At 48.5% G+C, this 20843-nt stretch overlaps 2 protein-coding genes across 2 annotated transcripts in view; one reads left to right on the top strand and one right to left on the bottom strand.

The window, feature by feature from the left end:
- yeats2 (YEATS domain containing 2) overlaps nucleotides 1–13802 on the top strand; it is a 29961-nt gene extending 16159 nt beyond the window's left edge. The window contains 13 exon segments of the mRNA XM_056597599.1: nucleotides 1413–1544; nucleotides 2838–2990; nucleotides 6964–7321; nucleotides 7562–7693; nucleotides 7877–8020; nucleotides 8175–8331; nucleotides 8562–8638; nucleotides 8747–8826; nucleotides 9985–10189; nucleotides 11243–11481; nucleotides 11780–11854; nucleotides 12058–12131; nucleotides 12477–13802. Coding sequence (XP_056453574.1) covers nucleotides 1413–1544; nucleotides 2838–2990; nucleotides 6964–7321; nucleotides 7562–7693; nucleotides 7877–8020; nucleotides 8175–8331; nucleotides 8562–8638; nucleotides 8747–8826; nucleotides 9985–10189; nucleotides 11243–11481; nucleotides 11780–11854; nucleotides 12058–12131; nucleotides 12477–12585 — 1935 coding nt within the window. The 3' untranslated portion in view covers nucleotides 12586–13802.
- A 1472-nt stretch (nucleotides 13803–15274) lies between these two features.
- map6d1 (MAP6 domain containing 1) lies at nucleotides 15275–20789 on the bottom strand. The gene is made up of 3 exons (XM_056597111.1): nucleotides 19943–20789; nucleotides 19163–19490; nucleotides 15275–15511 (listed from the first exon to the last, which is right to left on the bottom strand). Exons 1-3 carry the CDS (start codon nucleotides 20494–20496, stop codon nucleotides 15434–15436), a joined length of 960 nt encoding a protein of 319 aa, XP_056453086.1. The 5' UTR covers nucleotides 20497–20789; the 3' UTR covers nucleotides 15275–15433.
- Nucleotides 20790–20843: the final 54 nt, after the last annotated feature.

Below are 20843 nucleotides of genomic sequence, written 5' to 3' on the forward strand. Positions count from 1 at the left end.
CCTCGTGCCCACTGCACCGTCAGTCAACGGACGTGGGAAGGCGTGGCTGACGGATGGGGGAGTAGTCTTTGCAGAGGCATCCGTCAGCCAATCAAATCGCTTCGCCGGGTTCTTCCCGCTTCTTCCTGTTTGTTGCGAGGCAAGATGACCCGCTTTCCCGCTTTCCAGTATCGTCAGAGCCCGAGTCGCGTCACAGTGCTTAAATTTGCATACGCGATCTGATTGGATGACGGAACCGTCGCTGCCGAAAAAGTTGAACATTTTTCAACTTTCTGACGGTGGCGAACGCTCCAACTGAACGGACGGATCCACAATGCATTGCGCGTCCGTCCCCATTCAAAGTCAATGGGCAACGGACAACTGACGGAGGTAGTGGGCACGGGGCGTGAGTCCGCCGCTGCCGTAGCCTACTACCAGGAATATAACACTGCTGCTGAGACCCAGCAATTCCCTCAAAATGCAATGCAATGCAAGGTTGGTTTTATTTCTAACATTATTCTATAAACAGACATTTAAATCTATAGTCTGGTGTTATTATTGATTGACCTCGGGTGTACTGTGGAGTGGGTAAGACTGTTTTTAATAGCAGGCTAGCTTTTCCCGTTCACTTGCGCTAGCCTAGCACGAGAGAACTCCGCAACTAGAAGGACTGAATAAAATGGGTTGAAAACTGTCTCCAGTGATATAGAATACCAAAGCTCACTTGGGAATCAGGCCCTATGTCCAAAATTCCGAACTACCCCTTTAACCCTTGCAAGTTAAGTTGCAAGGGTTAAGGGCAGGAGGGGTTTTCTATACCCTCGGTCTTTCCAAATGATTGTCCGTTAGTGAAACTTCATCTAAATCTTAGCTACCCACCTGCTCCTGTCTTAAGACTCGACACTCTGCATTACATATCTTGTATATTTTGTTCCGAGAGTCTTTTCTAAAAAGGGCGTTGTTGAAATTTGGACTGTTTCTTACATCCCGCGTGTGGCGATGAAGTCTGGCGTGTTCTTAAATAGATGCATTAAATACAGCGGCTTCGATTCAGCAGCCAGCTGTTGAGACAATGCTGTCTGCTTTGAAGCCAACCCATTACAAAGGAGCTGGGGCCCTGCTGACTTTAACTGGGTCGGATGCCGTTTTCATTTTATTCCTACAGGCTCTCTGTCTGAGCCATGGTTAGCTTGCTTTTTAAAAAGCAGCGTTGAATGAGATTGTGGGCAGGAAATTGCAAGACAATGTGTAAATTGAGGGGCCAAGTGCATTAAACTGGATCATTTCAAAGTACGGTAGTAAGCCAAACACTTTTCAAAGCTCATTGAGAAATGACTATAATAATCGTAGAAAAAAAGGTGGACATTTTTTTTGTGGGGTGTAGCTCGGCATGTGGCCCAATCTAAATGCCTTGTCTTTTTCACTTTTCCCAGGGCACATTTTTGGTTGGGCAGCCGGCGCAGGGGTCGGGGAAGCAGGGGGGGTCCAGCTCCTCCAGCTCCTCCCCAGCCACCCAGCAGGCCATCCGGGTGACCGCCGGCCAGAAGGCCGCCATCCTGGCCCAGGTGGGTGTCTGTCTGGGTGTGTGTCTGTCTGGGTGTGTGTCTGTCTGGCTGTGTTTCTTGTTGTGTGTCTGTCTGTGTGGGTCTGTGTCTCTGTGTTTGTATGTTTGTTTGTGTTTGTGTGTGTGGTTCTGTTTTGGCTGTGTGGAGTAAGACGAGATGGACAAAGTTTCCAATGTCTATTCTGTTCTGTATCTTTTGTGTTCATGCAGCCATGCGTCAGTCTTACACGCGACTAATAGCTTAATCACCTCTTCCTCAACTACACAGCCTCTATTGACGAGTTTAGCTCAGACTTTTTAATTATAGCCACGACGGCGGCAATTTGGCCTGATTATTGCTTTACTTTAATGACTGTAGTTCTTGGCAACGGATCAATGCGTAATTTTACCCGTCCGCTCACATTGCCAAAAAAGAAAATGGCGTCCGGTTTGTCTCAGTATATTTCCGTTTCCTCTGGCCTCAGGCAGGGCTCTCCCAGCGGGAGGGTTGGTGTCGTGTCCTCAGCCGGCCTAGTACCTGCTTATTAACAGCTTTGCTGTGTGAAGGCACATTTATTTTGAGCACAGTGCCTTTTTTCCCCCTCCGTAGCCGAGTGTAAACCGATCATAAATATCGTTCTGTTTATCCTGCAGCACCGCAGGCAAAGCTGTAGACGACTCAATTTAGAATAAATAAACAACACTCGGTTACAAGTCTGAGTGTGTGTAGGTGTGTGTGTGTGTGTGTGTGTCTATAGGTGTAAAGGTGTCCTTTAAGCCTCAGGAACCACTTGTGTAGTCCTGGCTTCCCTCTGAGGTGTCTAGCTGGAGGCGGCCTCTTCATCATTTTGCCTAACTCTATTTTGTCTTAAATATAACTTAATTTCTGGTGTTCTCTCCACCATCTGCCCCCTCCCGGGGACCTTTGCCTTGGCTGCTCATACATTAGCCAGCGCACACAGGACAACAGTCGCTGTTGGCTTCACTCAGTGTTGAAGTTTGGGGCGTGAGACTTGAATGGCGTTTTTTAGGGGATGCACATCCCCTAAACACCGCTCTGAATAAGCTGGGCTTTATTTAGAGCAGACGTGCAAGAGCCGAGGTTTCTCATGGACGGGATTGCACTTTTACGGGTGCTGACCTACATGCACAAATGGATTAAAACCCACTCAGGGATTGTATCGATTGACTGGGGTTTGAATTGAACGCTGCATCGCTGGCCTCCCATGGACCCCTGGTCTGTGTTGCACCCTGCCCCCCCTCACCTCCCCGTTCCCACATTGATTCAGCTCCTCCTCTCCCCAATGATTGGCAGGTGGTGGGCGGCGCCCAGGGCTCCCAGGTGAAGCTGTCGGACGGCTCCGTGAAGGTGGCCTCGACGGCGGGGAGCCACCTGTCCAAGCCGGGGACCACCACGCTGAGGATGACGGGCGGGGTCATCACCGCGGCCAGCTCCACCCCCAGCTCTGTCAGTACCGCCCCCACGCCCGACCCGCCGCAGGCCAGTCTCTCTCTCTGTCTCTGTCTCGGTCCCTGTCTCTCTGTCTCTGTGTCTGTCTGTGCCCATGGGTCCTTCCTGGCCCTGTCGCTTGATGGAAGGACATACCAGACGAGATGGAGCTTATCCAGGGCGAAATGGCCGTCATATATTATTAAATCGCATAACACGCACACATTTTTTCAAGCGTTCCAATAACTGTTGTAGTTTGGTAGTGCAATATTCAGTGGAAGGTTAAACCGCCATCTCTTCTGTGCCATCAGATTAGTGGCACACAATCATTAATTTTCCATCCCTGCTAATGCTATGAAATCAACCATGCTCAACGGGCCCCGCTTTACATCTATCTGTTGCTTGTCACATTTTCTCTGCTTGAATGCGTTCAGTAGTGGCTAGAGGAACTGGGTGTCTTGATACTTTGAATGTGTTGAATGAATTATATATCCAACAAGGCAGTCAAGTGTTTCCATTCATCAGTCCCTATGTCACCGTGTAGTAGTTGTTATCATAACAAGCTAATTCTATGCTGTATTGCCCTTTCTGCATCTGCATTTTGAGTACTTTGGCGACATATGATGTACTCGGTGTGTCGGGGTGATTGTTTCATGTCGTCCATTAACGTGATGCCTTTTGAAGCAATCCTAATGGCTTGCTCATTTTACCCCCAATGCGCCTGGAAAATATAATGGGAGTCTGAAACGTGGTTTAATCATAGACATAGAATACGAACATTTAGAAATGGCTGAAATATGTGCCGCTGACGTCATTTCATTTAATGTTGATGACTTTGGATACAGAGATGAATTGATTACATTCAGCAAGTGGAGCAGCAAGACAATAACGTACTCGAGGGATGTCTGTTGACGCCTACGTATTTAGATATCTAGTAGGTCACCTCGGTAGAGGATGGAACACAAATGGAATTGGAGGTCTTATCTAATCTGTTCAACCGGACCACGCCTAGCATCAGTTTGAATATGTTGTTATGGTAGTAATATGACTAGACTGTACCTGCAACTTACTATAGAATTAAGATCTAGACTAGTTTGCCAGTCTACTGCAAACTGCTTGTGTTCCCTTTGACTTGCTTTGACAAATCAGGTGGAGAAACTCCTTTTCCCAAATATCTGACATTGTTTGGATGTACAAAGCAATGCAGTTATACTATGACCTGCTTCAATGACAGTATGAGTGATGCGGTCAAAGCACTAAACGCGAAGTACTGCACAGATCTCTCTCTCCATTATTCTTCCTGAGGCTTGTGACACAGTCCATCATGTAATGATGGACTACATGTGAGACTGCCGCTGATGGGACTATGCTCGGGGTTGGTTGGTTTGTGAACTGCCTGACCTGATGCAGCTGGGTAGTTGCAGCTTCTCAGGTGTTGCATGAGGTTTACCCCCAATGTTCAGTTTTGGGCCCTGTTTTTATGCATGATATATTTCTTTGAATCTCTGATGCGGCAGTTCCTGTTTATGCTAATGACGCCATTGTGTAATGCTGTGCCAGCACTGTTGCATTAGCCTTTAAATCTTTGCAGTTTGCATTTACTATCCTTTTGCTATATTTATTATGAAGTCATGTCTTCACCAGCTAAAAATTGTGCTGAAGGTGGCGAAAAAAACTAGAAAACAAGATTCATAATATGAAGGGAGGCACAGTAATTCAGCCCGTGCCTGCTTACAGTGTTCGCTATCCGGGCAATGTACCTGACACCGACCCATCGAAGTATTATATTGACCATCTAACGGCAAAAAAAAGAAGGAGCTGAAATTGATTTTAAATCTCGTCTGTCCATCCTTGAGCTGAATATCACTCTCCAGCCTCACTGCATTCACATGTTGGACGCGGTCTATCATGGTGACCCCCCGAGATTCATAGCGGGGAGTGAAGCCCTCGCGCATCGCTGCACACAATACCCCCTTGCTCGCTTGTTCTGGCCCGGCCCGCCTGCCTGACACTATTCATGTGTATTGGCCCTCACTGGTTCCCGTTTATGAGTTTGCTTGCCTTGGCCTGCTCTCGTATCACCTGGTGTGTGTGCAGAAGACAGAAGAACTGCTCATTCAAGAAGTATGCTGATTATTATCTGCTGATTTCTCCTCCTACGCCCCCCCAATACCATGGGAAGCGCTCTACTTAATTGAGAACATTCATTTTATGGGTACTTAACTGATCATCTAACTTTTTACAACCTGCTTACATTTGATGGTGTGCTCCGTTGTTGAATCTTTTACTGCAGTCGTTGATCAATATTTCAATGGAAGTCTCTTAACAGTGTGTCCCCCTAGAGCGAGAGCTGTAGGGCACAGAGCAGCTGTTGCCGCAGGTCTGTCTGCTCTGCCACCCACCCCCGAACCCCATCGATACCCCACCTCTCCTAACTACCACCGGGGTTTTTTTTCTGTGCATTTGTAGTTTTTATTTTTTGTACCGGGCAGTTTTAGTGTTAATTTGTTCTAAAGGTGGCAGGTTTGACTTCAGAAACCCCCTAGAGTGTTTTTAGAGCAATGGCTTGTTGTTTCCATCCATCTCCCTGCTGCAGAATATTGCTTTATTTATTTTTCTGCTGATGCCACTTTTCTGAAAGCACATTTTCAAAGTTCATATTTAAGCGCTGATTAAATGGCAATTTCTGAATAAAACGGCACATTTGGCGATTCACAAACCGGCGTGTACAGCACTGATTGTTAAATTAAGCACTTTTTATCCTGCTGCTAATTTTCCCTTTATAACGTAATACTTTTTATTATATGTTTAATATATTACAGTTTCAAGTAGACCTTCCAACCCTCTGTCCTGCTGTTCAACGGCTTGTCACGTCTCTAAGCACTAAGCATAAGCGTTTGGTTTGGAGAGCATTTCCGGTCGGTCAGAATAAGAAAGTACAGCCTTTAGTAATAAAAATAATGTCTTCATTAAACCCTGCTGAGTCTATCGTAATGAAACGATTGAGTCACTAAACTGTCAGTGTTCTGCTTCATTATAAAAGAGGTTGTTGTATTGAGTTCGCTGTATCAGCAGGGAGGTGGCTTCAGTTTTCAGCCCTCAATACTGGAGAAATATTTGTGTTTTAGTTGATGACTGCAGTCACTGCACCCCTTCCAAGCTCAAAAATCGGCAGACTTTGAATGGCTGCTGCAGATGTCTGGTGGCGTTCACAGCATGGACGTCACGCCAAGGCCCAAACACATTAGCACTGATTAAAGCTTTGCTGTACTTGGCTTTGCCTCATTAAGCCCAGATATGCAGAGGCACCAAATGTCATTGCATGCACACCGTGGGCAGGGCTCTGTCACAGACCCAGCCCTGTCACGCCCATTGTAGAGAGGCTCAGTGAGACATACCTTTTGACGTCTTTTTATTCTAGGAATTTTGTGGACAATTAAACAAATGAATATTGAGCTGTTGCAGTGTGGAGATGCAAGGCCTCTTTGCACGTCCCCCTCGACCATGTTAATTGGGGTGCTGGGCTGCTGCCAGTGGGAGATGGACTTCATTGTCTCGGACTGGATTCCATAAACCCAGTGACCTTTTGCGCCTCGCTATGGGAACCGATTTGAGGGGGGGAAAAGGGGGATCTTGGCTCAACCGCAAACACTACACAGCGTGCATCTTTTTGAATCAAGTCAGGTCACGATTGAGTCACTAAACCGTCAGTGTTCTGTGGTGGTGGTGGTGATAACATTGCTTTCATTGTAGTTTCAAAATCGAACTGTTGCCGAGCAGAAAACCGTCGCCAAGTCATTGGCCGCAGAAATGCTCAATACTTGCTCCATACTTATGTATACCCTTCTTATGTATACCCTTCTTATGTACAGTCAACTCGCAGCGTAACACATGTGAGCTCTACAGCCCAAACCAGAACATCGCTAGGGTAGCGTACCGTAGTAAACATGTATGTGTTGACTGCTGTGTGTGTGCCGTTCTCTCCTTGCAGACGACGGAGGGCCCCCGGCCGACGCCCCAGCAGCACCACCCCGTCCTGATGGCGGCCAACCAGGCGGCCGTCATCAACGCCGCCAAGAACGCCAGCGCCGCCAGCGCCGCCGCCGCCGCCGCCAGCAGCAGCAGCAGCCTGGCCAAGAGCACGGCGGCCGCCCTGGTCAAGGCCGGGGCGGCCGGCGGGAAGGCGGTGGCGGCGGGGGCTACGGCGCTCACGGTGGCCAAGAGCATCGCCAACATGCCGGTGGTGGGTCCGCCCAAAGGGGCCGGCGGGGGCAAAGGCCCCGGGACGTCCCTGGTCACGGCGGCCTCGCTGGTCAGCAGCATGGCGGCCGGCGGGAAGAGCGGGTCAGGTGGGTCCGCCGCGGTGCTGGTGTGGGTCGGTTTACTGGTGTGCCGGGTGACTAACGTTGACCGGCTGGGGACTGTACCTTGATGGTGAAGCGTGAACGTTATCAGATCTATTTATGCTGACAAGTGGTTCACTGTTCAAACGTGAAGGAAGGACGAACGAATAATTTGATCCCTAGTAGAAATGCTGCATGTGTGTGATCACGCAGTATTAGACAGCTCACTTCCTGTTTGATCCTCAGGCATGCTGAAGATCCACCCAGGGAGTTCAGGCGGGTCCCAACAGACGGTCTTAAGCCTCCCCACCAACCAGCTGAAGCAGCTGGCGGCCGGGGCCGGGGCCATGCAGTCCATACTCATGCCTGTTGGCAAAGGTGAGCGAGAGACGTCACCTAAGCCTGCCTTATTGTCTCTTGGCCGATGGGTCTTAGACGTTGATGCTATTTCTTAAAGAAATTAGAGTAGTAGCTTTTATTTTATTTTGTTGCCAGGATTCTAATAGATGAGACTGTTGAGGCTTCACGCGTGTGTTTTTCCTTCGTCCTTTGTGTGTGTAGCCGTGTCTAAAGGTCCAGTCCTCAGTGCTCCTCCCTCTTCCTCCTCCACCATCACCCCCTATACTCCTGGAGCCGCCGAGGCTGGAGCCTCCCCCAGTCCTGCCAGCCAGGCCCCCCTACCTCTCACCCTGCCTCTGGCACAAGGTGAGAGGAAACTCCCCCCCCCCCCCCCCCCCCCCGCACACATTACCCCTCCCACCCTGATACTTCCACCCCTGCACCTCCATCAGTACTGATGTTGTCTCTGTTCCTCTCCTCTCTCTACGTCTGTCTGTCCGGCTCTCTCTCTCCCCCACAGTTAAAACAGAGCCGTGTGCGGCCACGCCCGTCTCGTCCCCCGTTCCCTCCTCCACGTCGGCCCTCCTCCCGCCTGCCGGACCCCCCACCCCCAACGTCGTCGCCGCCACCGTCAAGACGGAGCAAGGGCCCGACACCTCGCCGCTAGATCTCATCAAGTGAGGACCACACACACACACACACACACACACACACACACACACACACACACACACACACACACACACACACACACACACACACACACACACACACACACACACACACAGCCGATCGTTAATTTGGATATAAATCTGCTAGATGCCTTCACAGTAATGAATGACGAATGTAGCTCAGGTTCTAGGTTGTGTGTGACGGTTGTGGTCGTGTGCGTTGTCTTTGTCCTCAGCACGGAACACGTAGAGACCATGATGCAGCTGCTGACCGCCGTGGTGAAGAAGTTCCCGCTCATCGTGCCGGACAAAAGTATGTGGCCGCTTTCGGCCATCTCCATGGCAACGAATGTCCATGAGGTGCTTGGTGAGCAGGTGTAATGGGTTTCTCTGTAATCGGTGTGTCTCTCTGTCTGTTTAGCGGAGGACTCCCATCCGTTCTGCGCCTCGTCGGAAGAGCAGTACTACTCGTGGAACATCGGCAAGCGCCGTGCGTCAGAGGTGAGCCACACACACAAAGCGTGCGTGCGTGTATGTGTGTGCGTGTTTGTGTGTGTTTATGTGTGTATGCTTTCTTTCAGACAACTCTCATTAAGTGGTTATTAAGCATTAACGGATAAGAACAAATGTACTATAAAGAATGATCGAAGAGTGAAGATTGTTTTATGTAAATAGGGCTGTGTAATTTCAGATTTCAAGCTTTGGAAATGATCTAGGATTCTGAAGATATATTAGACTAATAAATAGCATTAACCAATGCAGTATCTTTCCCTGCTGAAGAGGATTATCTCCTTGTAATTGTGTCTATTATACTGTTGATCATGATGCAGATCAGAACATTCACTTCCAGTTATGCTTGTGTGTCGGTAAAGATGACGGGTATTCAAGCTGAAAGATAAAACGAATATCCCAAGTATTCTTTCTCCCTTGTTTTGGGCAGTGCAGTGAAAAAGAGAGAAGGATTTGTCTTAAAATATGCTGAAACGGAAAGTCTGATTTTAATTTTAAAAAACTTCCCACGTCGCACCCATTCTTGTGAACGCTGTGCTGCTCCTCTACGGCTCGCTCACCACGACACGGTGCGGGGGGATTAAAGTGCGGAAGACTCAAACCCTGTGTGACAGTATCGGTGTCGCCTGTTATTAGAGTGTCTGGGCCCCGGCAGCCCTTGATTGGCAGTCGCAAATTGTATTGTCTGGCGCCTCCTCGTCTCTGTGTACCAGGGGCCGCGTGTGCAGTATTCCACCACATCGAATCAGCAGGCTTTCTGCTTGCCTTGTGCCTTTGCTGTTCCCGTGCAGGGCACATTTGCCTCGGCCCATGCCCATGCCGCTGTTCATAACGGCTTCATCGCCAGGTCCCTGTAAAGCTGTCTCTCTTCCTGTCCTCACAAGCCCCTCTGGTCCCAGGCTCTGTTCCCTGACAGCCAAGGGGGTCTCCAGGCTGTCTCTGTCTGCACACGACTAATTCATCATGCACCTCACTTAAGCGAGGCATTATACAAAGGATCAGGACAAGGCGATGCCTGGATGAGGAGTGGTTTTTCGCTCCACTGCAAAGCAGTTTTTAAGGGTGTGTCTGTATATTGTGTGCAGAGTGTGCTGCCTCAGCGCATCACGTGTAGTTGACTGAGGAGACGTTGTCCGTGGTGTGCTTCAGCTCCAGCGGGCGGTGGCCGTGAAGCGCGTGGTCCAGGACGTGCTGGACCGCTCGCCCCGGCTCCAGGCCCTGACCCCGCCCAAGACCCGGGAGGTGGTCCAGTGGTGCCGGCAGAGGGGGTACACGCCGCCGGACCCCGAGCCCCAGCGCCGGGACGACGAGGAGTCCATGGAGGACATCCTCACGCAGATAGACAGCGAGCCTGGTGAGTCCCCAGCCGCCGGCGTCAGAGGGTCAAGTTGTTATGGTTTTCACTTGGACTGAGTCGTCGCAGAAATCGGTTTGTCCCAAATCAACGCCCTAAAACACGATACTAGAGTATCACAGGTAACGACTCAAGAGACTACTGCTGCGCTCGAATCCAATACAGCTAACGATCGCATGTACAATCAGAGTTGTGGCGAAAAGTCCAAAGGGCTTTGAAATAATCTGGTTTTGTTCTGTAAAGAACTTTGCAGCAGCCTGCTTTCGAGTGGTCATTATGTTTACATGGCTGGAAAATATATGGGCTGAAGAATCGGATTGTATGGGAGCTGCTTGTTTAATGGTTGCGGACGCCCACCGTAAAGGCCTCATCAAGCCGTCCTAATGAGTGTGAGAGCAGGCTGGGCCAGGCAGCCTTCACTGTGTAGCTCCTGTTCACAGGTAGGGCAGCTAATTAGACGTACGCTTTGGTGATGGACAGGACTGCAAAGTTTGGTGACTCAACCCCCTTGCATAAGAGTGTACGACTCATCACTACCTACCCGTGATGGCTATCTCTCTCTGGCTATCTGTCTGTCTCTCCGTCTCTCCACTGCACCATGTGGCAGAGAGGGTAGAAACAAGGCTCTATTTAAATCAGTGTTGCTGCCTTGACATTCTACCGAAGCTCTTCTGTAGTTTGACGCCCACACATCAAACCGGCGCGGATCCAGAAAGCAGATGTGTAAGCTTGGCCAGATATTTTGTATTTACATGCTAATGAAGCTAAATTATTCTCTCTCCATCGCCACATTTCTCTCTCTCTCTACCTTTGTACCGCTCTGTACCCCTCTATCTGTACCTCTCGTACTACCTCTGCCTCCCGTACTCTCTCACCCACTCACCAACTCACTCCCACTTCTCAATTTCCTCTTATTCTCGATTTCCACCCCTCCCACCTCCTCTCCCTCCCATGTTCTTTCCTTCATTTTATTTTGCTTTTGCTTTCTCCCCCCTCCCCCCGTGCCCTCCCTCCCCCTCCCCCCATGCCCCCCCCCCTGTGTCGCGGCTGCAGAGTGTCCGTGCACACTGGGCAGCAGTGAGGAGCTCCTGCAGAGGGTAGAGCAGATGCAGGCGCTGCTGAAGAAGGAGCCCGAGGAGCCCGACAACGAGATCGTGGACATCGTCACGGTGACGCCGGCCTGCCACCGGCTCAAGGAGGTCAAGGAGGAGGAGCCGGAGTCGGACCCCGAGCCCAGGTTCTTCCTGGGCCCCTCCCCCTCGGACCAGTTCATCCAGGAGACGGCGCAGCAGGTGAGCCGCGGCCCCCAGCTAGCTCTGGTGCAGGACTGCTCTTTAGGAGAGTGCGTGTTGGATCGAAGCAGCCCTACTGTTGCCACTGATTAATTCCACCTATCTCAGCCCACGGTGGGTTTGGCTTAGAACTCAAATATATTTTTTTGTTTTGTTGATTCTGCATCAAAACTGACACACCTCCAATTACCTCTTCCATCTTTTCAATCACGTATTTGAAAATAATACATCAGATCCCCCCCCCCAAGCGCCTTGTATGTGATTCTTATTGAGGCCTAACCCCTCCCTCCCCCTTCAGATCGGTGTGGCCTTCCAGCCGGTGGAGGTGGAGAAGAACGTGTTCGCCCCACTGGTGGAGGCCATGATCCTCAAGGTGCGTGTTGTGACTGCCGTGACGGGAGAGCGGAGCCCCGCCCCCTATATCCCTGACCTCACCGCCACCTGTCCTCACCTGTCACCCTGACGGGCACGCCCACGATTATGCATGACTCCACTAAGACCATGCATCGCCTTGAACTGTGCAGGGTAAAGGATAGGGTTGGTGAGCTAATGGTGTGTGTGTCTGTTACTCCCCAGGCGACAGAGCAATTTGCGAGTGACATCCTGAGAGAGGCCTTGGCCGGGGCGCACGCTAAATCTCCCCAGAACAGGTGAGATGTGGCTCGGGCGCGGTTGTCCTTCTCTAGTGATCAACCGTCCGCTATTTCCTCCTACGTCGTCTACTTCTGATGCTGCTGTTTTGGTTTTGTTTTCTTCACAAGGTGACAAGGGGACAGGATTTATACCAACAATCCCTTAAATGCACAGATTGTATCTGAACAACAAAGATAATCTGTCCTGTCGTTACTTTTTGTTAGGGACTTGAAGAGTACACTACTAAAATATTCCTTATTTCCTAAAAATCCTCCTCTGCGGTAATCTTCAGACCCAGGTCATTCTCATTGATTAGGCGGCTGAGCCCTTGGTTCTCATTGGTCCTCGCTCATGTCTTGCAGGGTTCCCAGGGAGATCAGCGCCAGTAACCTGCACCAGGCTGCAAGCAGTATCCCCACCTGTGACTTCCTCACCAACGTCCACATGGGCTACCTGTCCAAAGACGACTGACAAGCCCCCGCCCACCATCACTTCACCCTTTGAACCTGAACCAGGAATGACTAAGACACACAAACGGACTGTCGAGAGACTGCCTGCACCCGTGGCGACCACACACGCGTGTGTGTGTGTGTGTGTGCGTGTCCCACTTGATTCTGCTCAACAGCTGCAGAAGTTGTGAAACATTTGGAACTGACGAAAGAAACCAACTACAAAACCATTTCCCTGTTGCTAAATGTCACTGCAGGGGGCGGGGCTATGTACCATGGGGGGCCAATCGTGTAAAGCTCTTCACTTCAACAACCAATCAGGGGCACTCAATAGACTTTAACTGTACACAACGAGACAGACGATATGGAGTTGGGATAAAAAGCTGCATAACCGTTGGCCTCCATGGGCGACTTCGACTGCTTTATGGACATCAGACAAACACTAGCAGTACTGTATTCACTCGTTGACTGTAAAAGGGCTCTGCTTTTCCTTTTCATAACTGCCACATGGAACGATGTCACATTACCTGTTTAGAGTAGAGGAGAACTGTTGTTTTAGTCCATATCCATGGGAGAAGGGAAGTGTTTTGGGGACGTGTGTCTTATACATTTGGATTTAATTTATTTGTTCTCCCCTCACGATCACGCACATTATAGCAAGATTATTGTGGTGAAACGTGTGGAAGGTCTGTTACTGGCCATGTCGGTTGACAGCTGATATAGATTATGGTTGAGAGCATTTCCTAGTTAGGAATTATTGGCATTTCCTAATGTAATGATGAGTTTAAGTGATGTTGTTTTTCATGGGCAACCATCGATCTGGAACTACGAGCATGTTATGGCATGCCTCATTCTAGAGACGCCTCTCTGGCATCCATGGTTACTGGACATGATGGGCTAGCAATGCTATGATTGTGAGTCTGTATGATTGGCAGTGAGTTGTCCGGGATGGGCCAGTGATGCTTGCACAGTGTTAGGTTTTTATGTGCGGTAGCTTACTCTAAACAGAGTGTTATCTGTCGAAAAGAGAAAATCTATGCTCTTCAGCCTTTACTTGCAACACAGGCCTGATAGAAATGTCACATATACCTAACGAAACCGTCAGCTAAACAATTTAATTATAAACTATTACTGAGGCTGCTGGCTAACTTCTGCAGTCCATGGAATAAGCCACTTAACAAGTCCTACTGTTAATGTTTTGTTTGTTTGTGTGTGTGTGTGTGTGTGTGTGTGTGTGTGTGTGTGTGGTGTGTGTGTGTGTGTGTGGGTGTGTGTGTGTGTGTGTGTGTGTGTGTGTGTGTGTGTGTACTCTCCATAACTAATGAGGTTTGAAGGTCAGTGAAAACTCATTTTTTTTAAAGTATTTTTAGCACCCTAATGTATCACCCATAACCTGTACCCAGTGTATATGATCAAGATAACTCAGATGAAGGCATTCTGACTCTTATTTTTATACCGATGCGCGCCAGCAGTGATGTCCTCATGGTAATGTAGGTGTGTGTGAGTGTCAGGTGATCAGTTGAGTGTCGGCTGTATGTTGTTGCTGAGTGTTGCTGATGGTCGAGACCTTGTGTTAGGGGATTGTGGGGTGGGATTAATATTTGTATTACGTTAATATGTGAATGGGGGGAGAGTTGTGGGCTTGGTGATCGTCCCATGTTTTGACCGAGTTTGTGTGGAAAATACCTGTGAAAAGAACAGTGTATTTTCTTTCTTTTCATTTTTCAGTGCACAAATCTAATCCATATTCTTGTAATAAAAAAAGTAAAAACCTCTTGTTAAAGGAAGTGTTGCGTGTTTAACTACACTCTTTAACATTTATGTGTGTTTTAAATCAGTTAAGATAAGAATGGATTGTTAATGCCGACTGAGGGAGATGGATGTAAATTGGTAAAACCAGGCATGGTTGTGCATAGGAAACCTATATTAAGCTCTCATTGTATTTCTCTCTAAAGGTTCTGCTTAAAGGTCCCATGACATGCCACCAGGTGTGAGTGTGATTAGCCTTGCAAGTGTTTTGAAAATCTGCCACTTACACAATGACATCACAAGTGGGCGTGTCCACCCAGATATTCAAAACGGCTAGTGGCTAATCACACTCGCACCTGGAGGAATGTCATGGGATCTTTAAAATGTGTATTGTAACTGTGTCCAAAATAATGGCAAAGATGGCACGTTTCTCACATATTTCCCTTTTAATTTTTTAAACAACAAATTTACAAAATCATAGATGGAACCGTACTTTTTCAAAAGTGTAAACTAATGAAATATAACCTAAATATTTTACATATTTTTTCCGCTAATAAAATACTACCAGGTTTCTTGACACTAAAGGGCAACAAAGTGCATTGAGCATAACACAAACCATGACGTATGCACATTTTTTTTGTATTTTTTACAGCAGATCAACCAACCATCCACAAGAAACTGACATTTAATCAATCAGGTGCACACACACACATACATACAAGAACTACACACCAACACGCGGAGCAGCCATGGAGTCGTGCGCCAACCAAGCTGATGCGACAAAGAAAATGTTTATGAATGTTTGTTTTTCTTTTCTCAAACTATTCCCTAACATGCATATTTAAATACCACAGACGGTAGTAGCAGAACATATCAGGAAAGGATTTGCTTTTCATTCATTCTGTGCTGAATCCTGAAGAGGCGACAGACCTCAACAGACAATCCCCCCCACCCCCCACTGGCTCACACTATACAGTCCCAGCCTACAGTCCCCCTTGCATAGATTAATAATGGTGTGTGGAATGAACGGAGGACAATTCTTCCTTGTTGGTGCGGGGGATCTCAGCCGGCCGGAGCGGATTGGCTGGTGCTCGTTGTTTTCTGTGGTGTTTTTATGTCGGTCAGATGTTGAAGACTCGGGAGCCACTATGAGAAAGAGCGGAGGGGTTTGGAGACGGCTTAGTCCTCACGAGGTTGTCCTGTCGAAACACACACACATTTAGATACAGAGTGAATACAAGAAAGAGGAGGCACATCAGAGAAGCAAGGTTAACTTGGGTCTGTTGGGTCTGCTGATGCAGTAGAAAAGTAGAATCGTGACTATAGGGCTTGGGGAATTGATGATCACGTGGTAGACTCAGTCTGCCGGCTTGGCATGCCAGCCAAGCCGTCCAAGACCATCATCTCTGATGTCTGACAACACACATGCATTTCTGCTTGGTCAACACGAGCTGCGGCAGTAGCTAGTCAGTGCGTCAGTAGTGACCTCAGTGGAGGCCTGGTCAGTGTCTGGCGAGGTGGAACTGTGCTGATCTGAATCACATCACAAAACTTTAGTGCGTTTGTTTTGTGACCTCTCTCCTTGTTGCAGATGGGGGGTTAGTGTGCGTCATCTATATTTGTCTTCCTCATACTATAATTTTGGTTGTACCCCTCAGACTATATGGGTCATAAAACTTTACCATTACTTTTGCAAATACATAAATACTCAAGTAACATTTCTCTAATTTCCTCTAAATATTTGTCAATTTAAAATGACTTAATCAGTGCTTATTTTTATTAGTAGTAAAATGTATACTATTCTAAATTGCTGGTTTACATAGGTACACTGTAAAGCCCAGTGATTCCAATGTTCCAGCTGGATCTGTGTGATTACACATCATGCACCAGAAGGGGAAATCACTGCATATTATAGGTTAAAGGACATTTTTCAAGTTGCTGCGGGATAGTGTGTCAGTGTGTGTGAGTATACATCGTCTTATCTCCTCTCTCTCACACACACCCACCCACCCACCCACCCACACCCGCACTTGTTTGTGCTCTTCAAATGTTCCTCCTTCTAAATTAGATTCTCGCTCAAGAGTAGTGCAACGTGCAGCAACATCACATTTCAGCAGAGAGGCACATAAATCCATCCTCTGTTCTTACTCACTTTATCTCTTTTCGTCCCCCCTTCTAAATCTATCGGCATGAGTTTGGTCACATCTCTCTCTCTCTCTCTCTCTCTCTCGTCCCAGGCAGCGTGGGAAACGCGAGAGGCTCCCGGGGAAAAGAACAGAGCGAGGGGAGGGAAAGGAGAAGGAGAAAGTGAAGGAGTGTGTGTAGGGAGGAAGGGAGGACCCCAATCAAAGAAAAAGCTGGTTGGACTTCAGTGGGGGGGAGGGGCGAGGGGGTCCTGAATCATGATGGGGAGAGAGAAAGGGGGGTGAAAGAGGGGAAGAGGATGCGGGATCTTCTTCCTTTGCATGTAAGCCGCGTTGCAGTCAGCAGTATCGACCCTAGAGGCAGCGTAACACGACTCATCTCATAGAGCGAGGAGCGTTTCCTTGGACTGAGTTCTGGGAGAGCATTTCCGAACGTAAGCCCTTTATCAACGGGCTTGCAAAGACACACTACGGAAAGAAACTGCTGCGATACTCATTCTGTTGACAAAACGAATGGCCTGTTCCCAACCACTCTCTGCCTGTCCACGACACATAGTGGTGATTACACAGTACAATACACACCCAATGGGCTTCTAAATCAGTCTGCCTGAGTTTTCTGTCAGGTGTTAAAATACACTGTTACTGGCACTCATTTCACATCCCACAATCCCTTGCAGCAGCATCCCTTAGCATTTAGCGGATTAAAGGAAACATGCCAAGTTTTCCCAGAACAAATGTATTTGTGGTGTTGGACCAATATAGACTATTTATTCAGTCAGTGTGAATTCAATCTGGCAAATTGTTCATAAGAGTAATGAGGTGTTAATCTCTTGAAGCCTCAACCCTTCCGTTATGGAAAGCTCATTGAGTCTGAGGATGTCGTTGCTAAACCTGAGTCATGGAGGGGGGGGAGTTCAGCCACGGTTCAATGCTGGTTCAAGGTTAGCAGTTGTGTTTGTGTACTGTGTTGTTTTTTTAAACACATCAATAGAAACTCATGCTGTGCCCTGCCTCACGCACACATGCAGGCGAGCACAATGGCAAACCAAAGTGGTACGTGACACGCTGGTGGGGGTGACAGTAATGAGTCGGGCCCCCGGAAAGGTTGCTGCTGTCTGGGGCCGATTATTATAGCTCAGAGGCAGTTCACCAGTCTGGAATTAGTGGGATGTATTGACTGAGGCACCCTAGACATTTGACTGAGTTAGGGTGAGGTTAGTGTATGGAGAAAGGCTTAACACTTCCTACCGATAGGCACCGGGTTTGATCCCCAGCATCCATACTTTCAATACTTAATGCGCTGAACTTCCTCCTGACCTACATGCAGCTGAAGTCACTTTTGACATTGCTTTGGATTTAGAATTTTTAGAACATAAAGTTATAAAGTCGATGCAGGTTTTTTGTGATTTGAAGCGTACATGTTGAAAAAATGGGGGAAAGGATTGTGGTGTTTTAAGTATGGTTCTGTTGGATGTGATCTGTAGAGGACTCTGGTTCTACAGCTTTGCAGGAGAGCGCATCCTATCTTTTTTGGAGTTGGAGGAGTGAATCGGCACTCTCTCAACTGGGGCAGGGGTATTAATACACTGTGTGACCTGCAAATGACACCAATCATCCAGCATCACAGTCAGAACACAGGGACCATGGCTGAATCAGGCGGAGCCACTCAGACTGCGTACACACGATACAACACAACGCAATACAAAATAATGCAGTAAGCATCTCTGTAACTGTTCCACAACATTTCGTTAGAAATATGTTTTTAAAGGAGACACTGGTCATGAAAGCAAGATTGGCGACTAGCTTCTACAGGTTACAACCCTTTACTGACAGATTGCTAGGGAGACTATAATCTTTCCTCCCAGATTCACTAGAGCCACCACCAGCTACGGACGGATGGGGCTGTAGGAGCGGTGAGCTCACGGTAATCTCCTCAGAAAAAAGAAAAGGTCACAGTGTATCTGGTCATATTTATTAGTGCTCTGCCTCTAAAGAAAAAATCCTCTTTGCCCTCGTTGTCCTGTACGATTTCACTGAGGTCCCATTTAATCTAGCCCCCCCCTCCATCCACTGTCCACCCAGATCAGCTTCAGCCTGAGAACACACAAAACAAATCTGGGCCAAAGATTTGTAAAATCTAGCATAACTATTTGCTTGATTTCCTTTTTCCCTCTCGCCACGGCGGCAGGCAGCCCCCTTTTTTAACTTTCCAGGTCGGAGAGGAACAGGGGAACCGATGGAGTGTTACCTAATGCAGGGAGCTGGCCTGCTTTCAAACAGCTGGGTCACTTTGAGCCGTGTGGAGGGACTGTAGCACTTCTCTAAAGACGACTCAAGGCCCGCAGGCTACCGCGGCCCACCTGGGAGATCATGGTGGGCCGATGACGATGAGGAGCAGGCTGCGATTCAAACTCATTGAACCTCCTACAAAAAAAATCAACCCACCTTTTGACCCTTTAGTTGAATACAGCGTAAATAGCTTCTATCGGTTTTGGCTTTTTCAGGCAGTAAATGCCAGCGCTGTGTTCCTGAGGAAGAAGTTGTGTTGTTTTTGGCAATGTCCTTTCATACAGTTTTCAAAGACCTTTTCAATTGATGTGACATTCAAAAAGAAAGAAAATAACATGAAATAGCAGGGCATGAAGGACAGCCAATAGAAAGGTGTTTTTTTGTTTTCAAGAACAAAAAGTCCCTCTTTGTGCTCACCTCTGTGCTGAGGTCGTTCCTCTCGGAGAGTTGGTTCTGCCTGAGGCCGGGGGGGGCGGCTGATCCAGTACGCCCGCTCTGGAGGAGAGGGGTCAGGGTCGGTGTGCAGGGCTGCATCACAGAGCCAGGCGGTGCAGCGGGGACGCTGGTGGTGGTGGTGGTGGGGACGGAGGGGGTGGGCCGGTGGCTCTCCCCGCTGAAGGCAGCCTGGTAGCTGGTCTCAGGAGTCAGCTGGCCCGCCTGGCCCTGGGAGCCCACGTAGGGAGAGGACTGGCTCCTCCTGGTGCTCTTGGCTGGTTTGGCCCCTGACCACTCTCTGTACTCTTGTCTGTTCGAAGGGAATGGCAGATGTTAAACAATCATATTTTCGTTTTATTGGTTTCTGAAGCAGGGGGGGGGGGGGGGGGTTAGGGGGTTTATGATGGATGAAGCCTATGTAGCTGATGATAGATGACGATTGAACAGTTTACAACCAGAACTGTTACCATTTGCATCTTTAGCCAAGCCACTAGCACATCTTCAATACCAGCTAGCCCAGTTAACAGTGGGAAGTAATTAATAATGAATGATTGCATCTAATTAATCATCAACTGAAGCAGATGTATAACCTCGCCATGTTGTCTTGCAGTGGATTAGATAACTGGCTGTGCTAAATAGTCAATTTCAGCACTAGGATATTCATTTAGTTGGTAATGCACAGACGGTGTGCAAAGCGACAGCTTCTACAATTCAAATGTGTGGTTCTGAAAGGACAGCGTTTGAAGAGAAACATGAGACAACCTGTATGAACTGGTACTGGCACTTGCTGCGTTTTGCGGTTCCGCCAACTTTTGGCCCCTTCCCCCCTCGTCCCTACGCCCCTGTGCAGGCTGACTGCCGGCGGCATTGTGACTGGGGTGACTGTTTACTGGACTGTCCGCCACAGTGGCTGACCTGTTGCCTCCGTTACTAATCCAAGGGAAATTGTCCTTTCTGGGAATAGGCCAGGGTTTGAAATCCTGCGTGTATTGCGTAACAGTGGGAAAAGGCACGACGGGTGGATGGTAGTCCTCCCGGGGCTTGTAACCGAGCTCACGGCGACCCCTGAACGACTCCCGAGTGGTCCCGATGTCATCGATGAGTGCCAGGGGGGGTCCACCACGGTGGTCCGGGGTGAGGGAGCTGCTGCTCCTGTGGATTCGGTCCGTGGGCACTTGTTTGGTGACGGATCGCACCTCCTGCTCCGCGATGTCGGAATAGTTTTGGATGGTGAGCGGAACCGAGAGATCGGATTTGTCAAATTGGTTCCAGAACCGAGCCAAACAGCAGACTCTACTGATGCACGGCCAAGCCATCACCGGTTGTAGTTTTACTAAAAAACGACAATAAATGAAGAAAAGAAAAGAAATTGAAGAAAAAAAAAAGAGTGGTACGAAAACCAGAGATCAAACCTTGCGTTGAAATATTCCCCAGACTTTGGCATGCAGGTCCATCCCTGTAGGAGATCGAACAGCGTACTGTTCAGCCCATGTCACAGCATCCAAATGCCAGCAGGATGAAAAAAAAAACAAAAAAACAACTGAGCACATCGCGCACAATCTGTCCGGGACAGTCAATGAACAGACACCCTCTCGCTGTCTGGGCTGGCGATCCGTCTTATCGGCTGGAACATGTAATAGAGTCTACGCTGTTTTTTTCCCCC

The sequence above is a fragment of the Gadus chalcogrammus genome, chromosome 8, assembly GCF_026213295.1.
Source record: "Gadus chalcogrammus isolate NIFS_2021 chromosome 8, NIFS_Gcha_1.0, whole genome shotgun sequence".
Classification (NCBI taxonomy): domain Eukaryota; kingdom Metazoa; phylum Chordata; class Actinopteri; order Gadiformes; family Gadidae; genus Gadus; species Gadus chalcogrammus.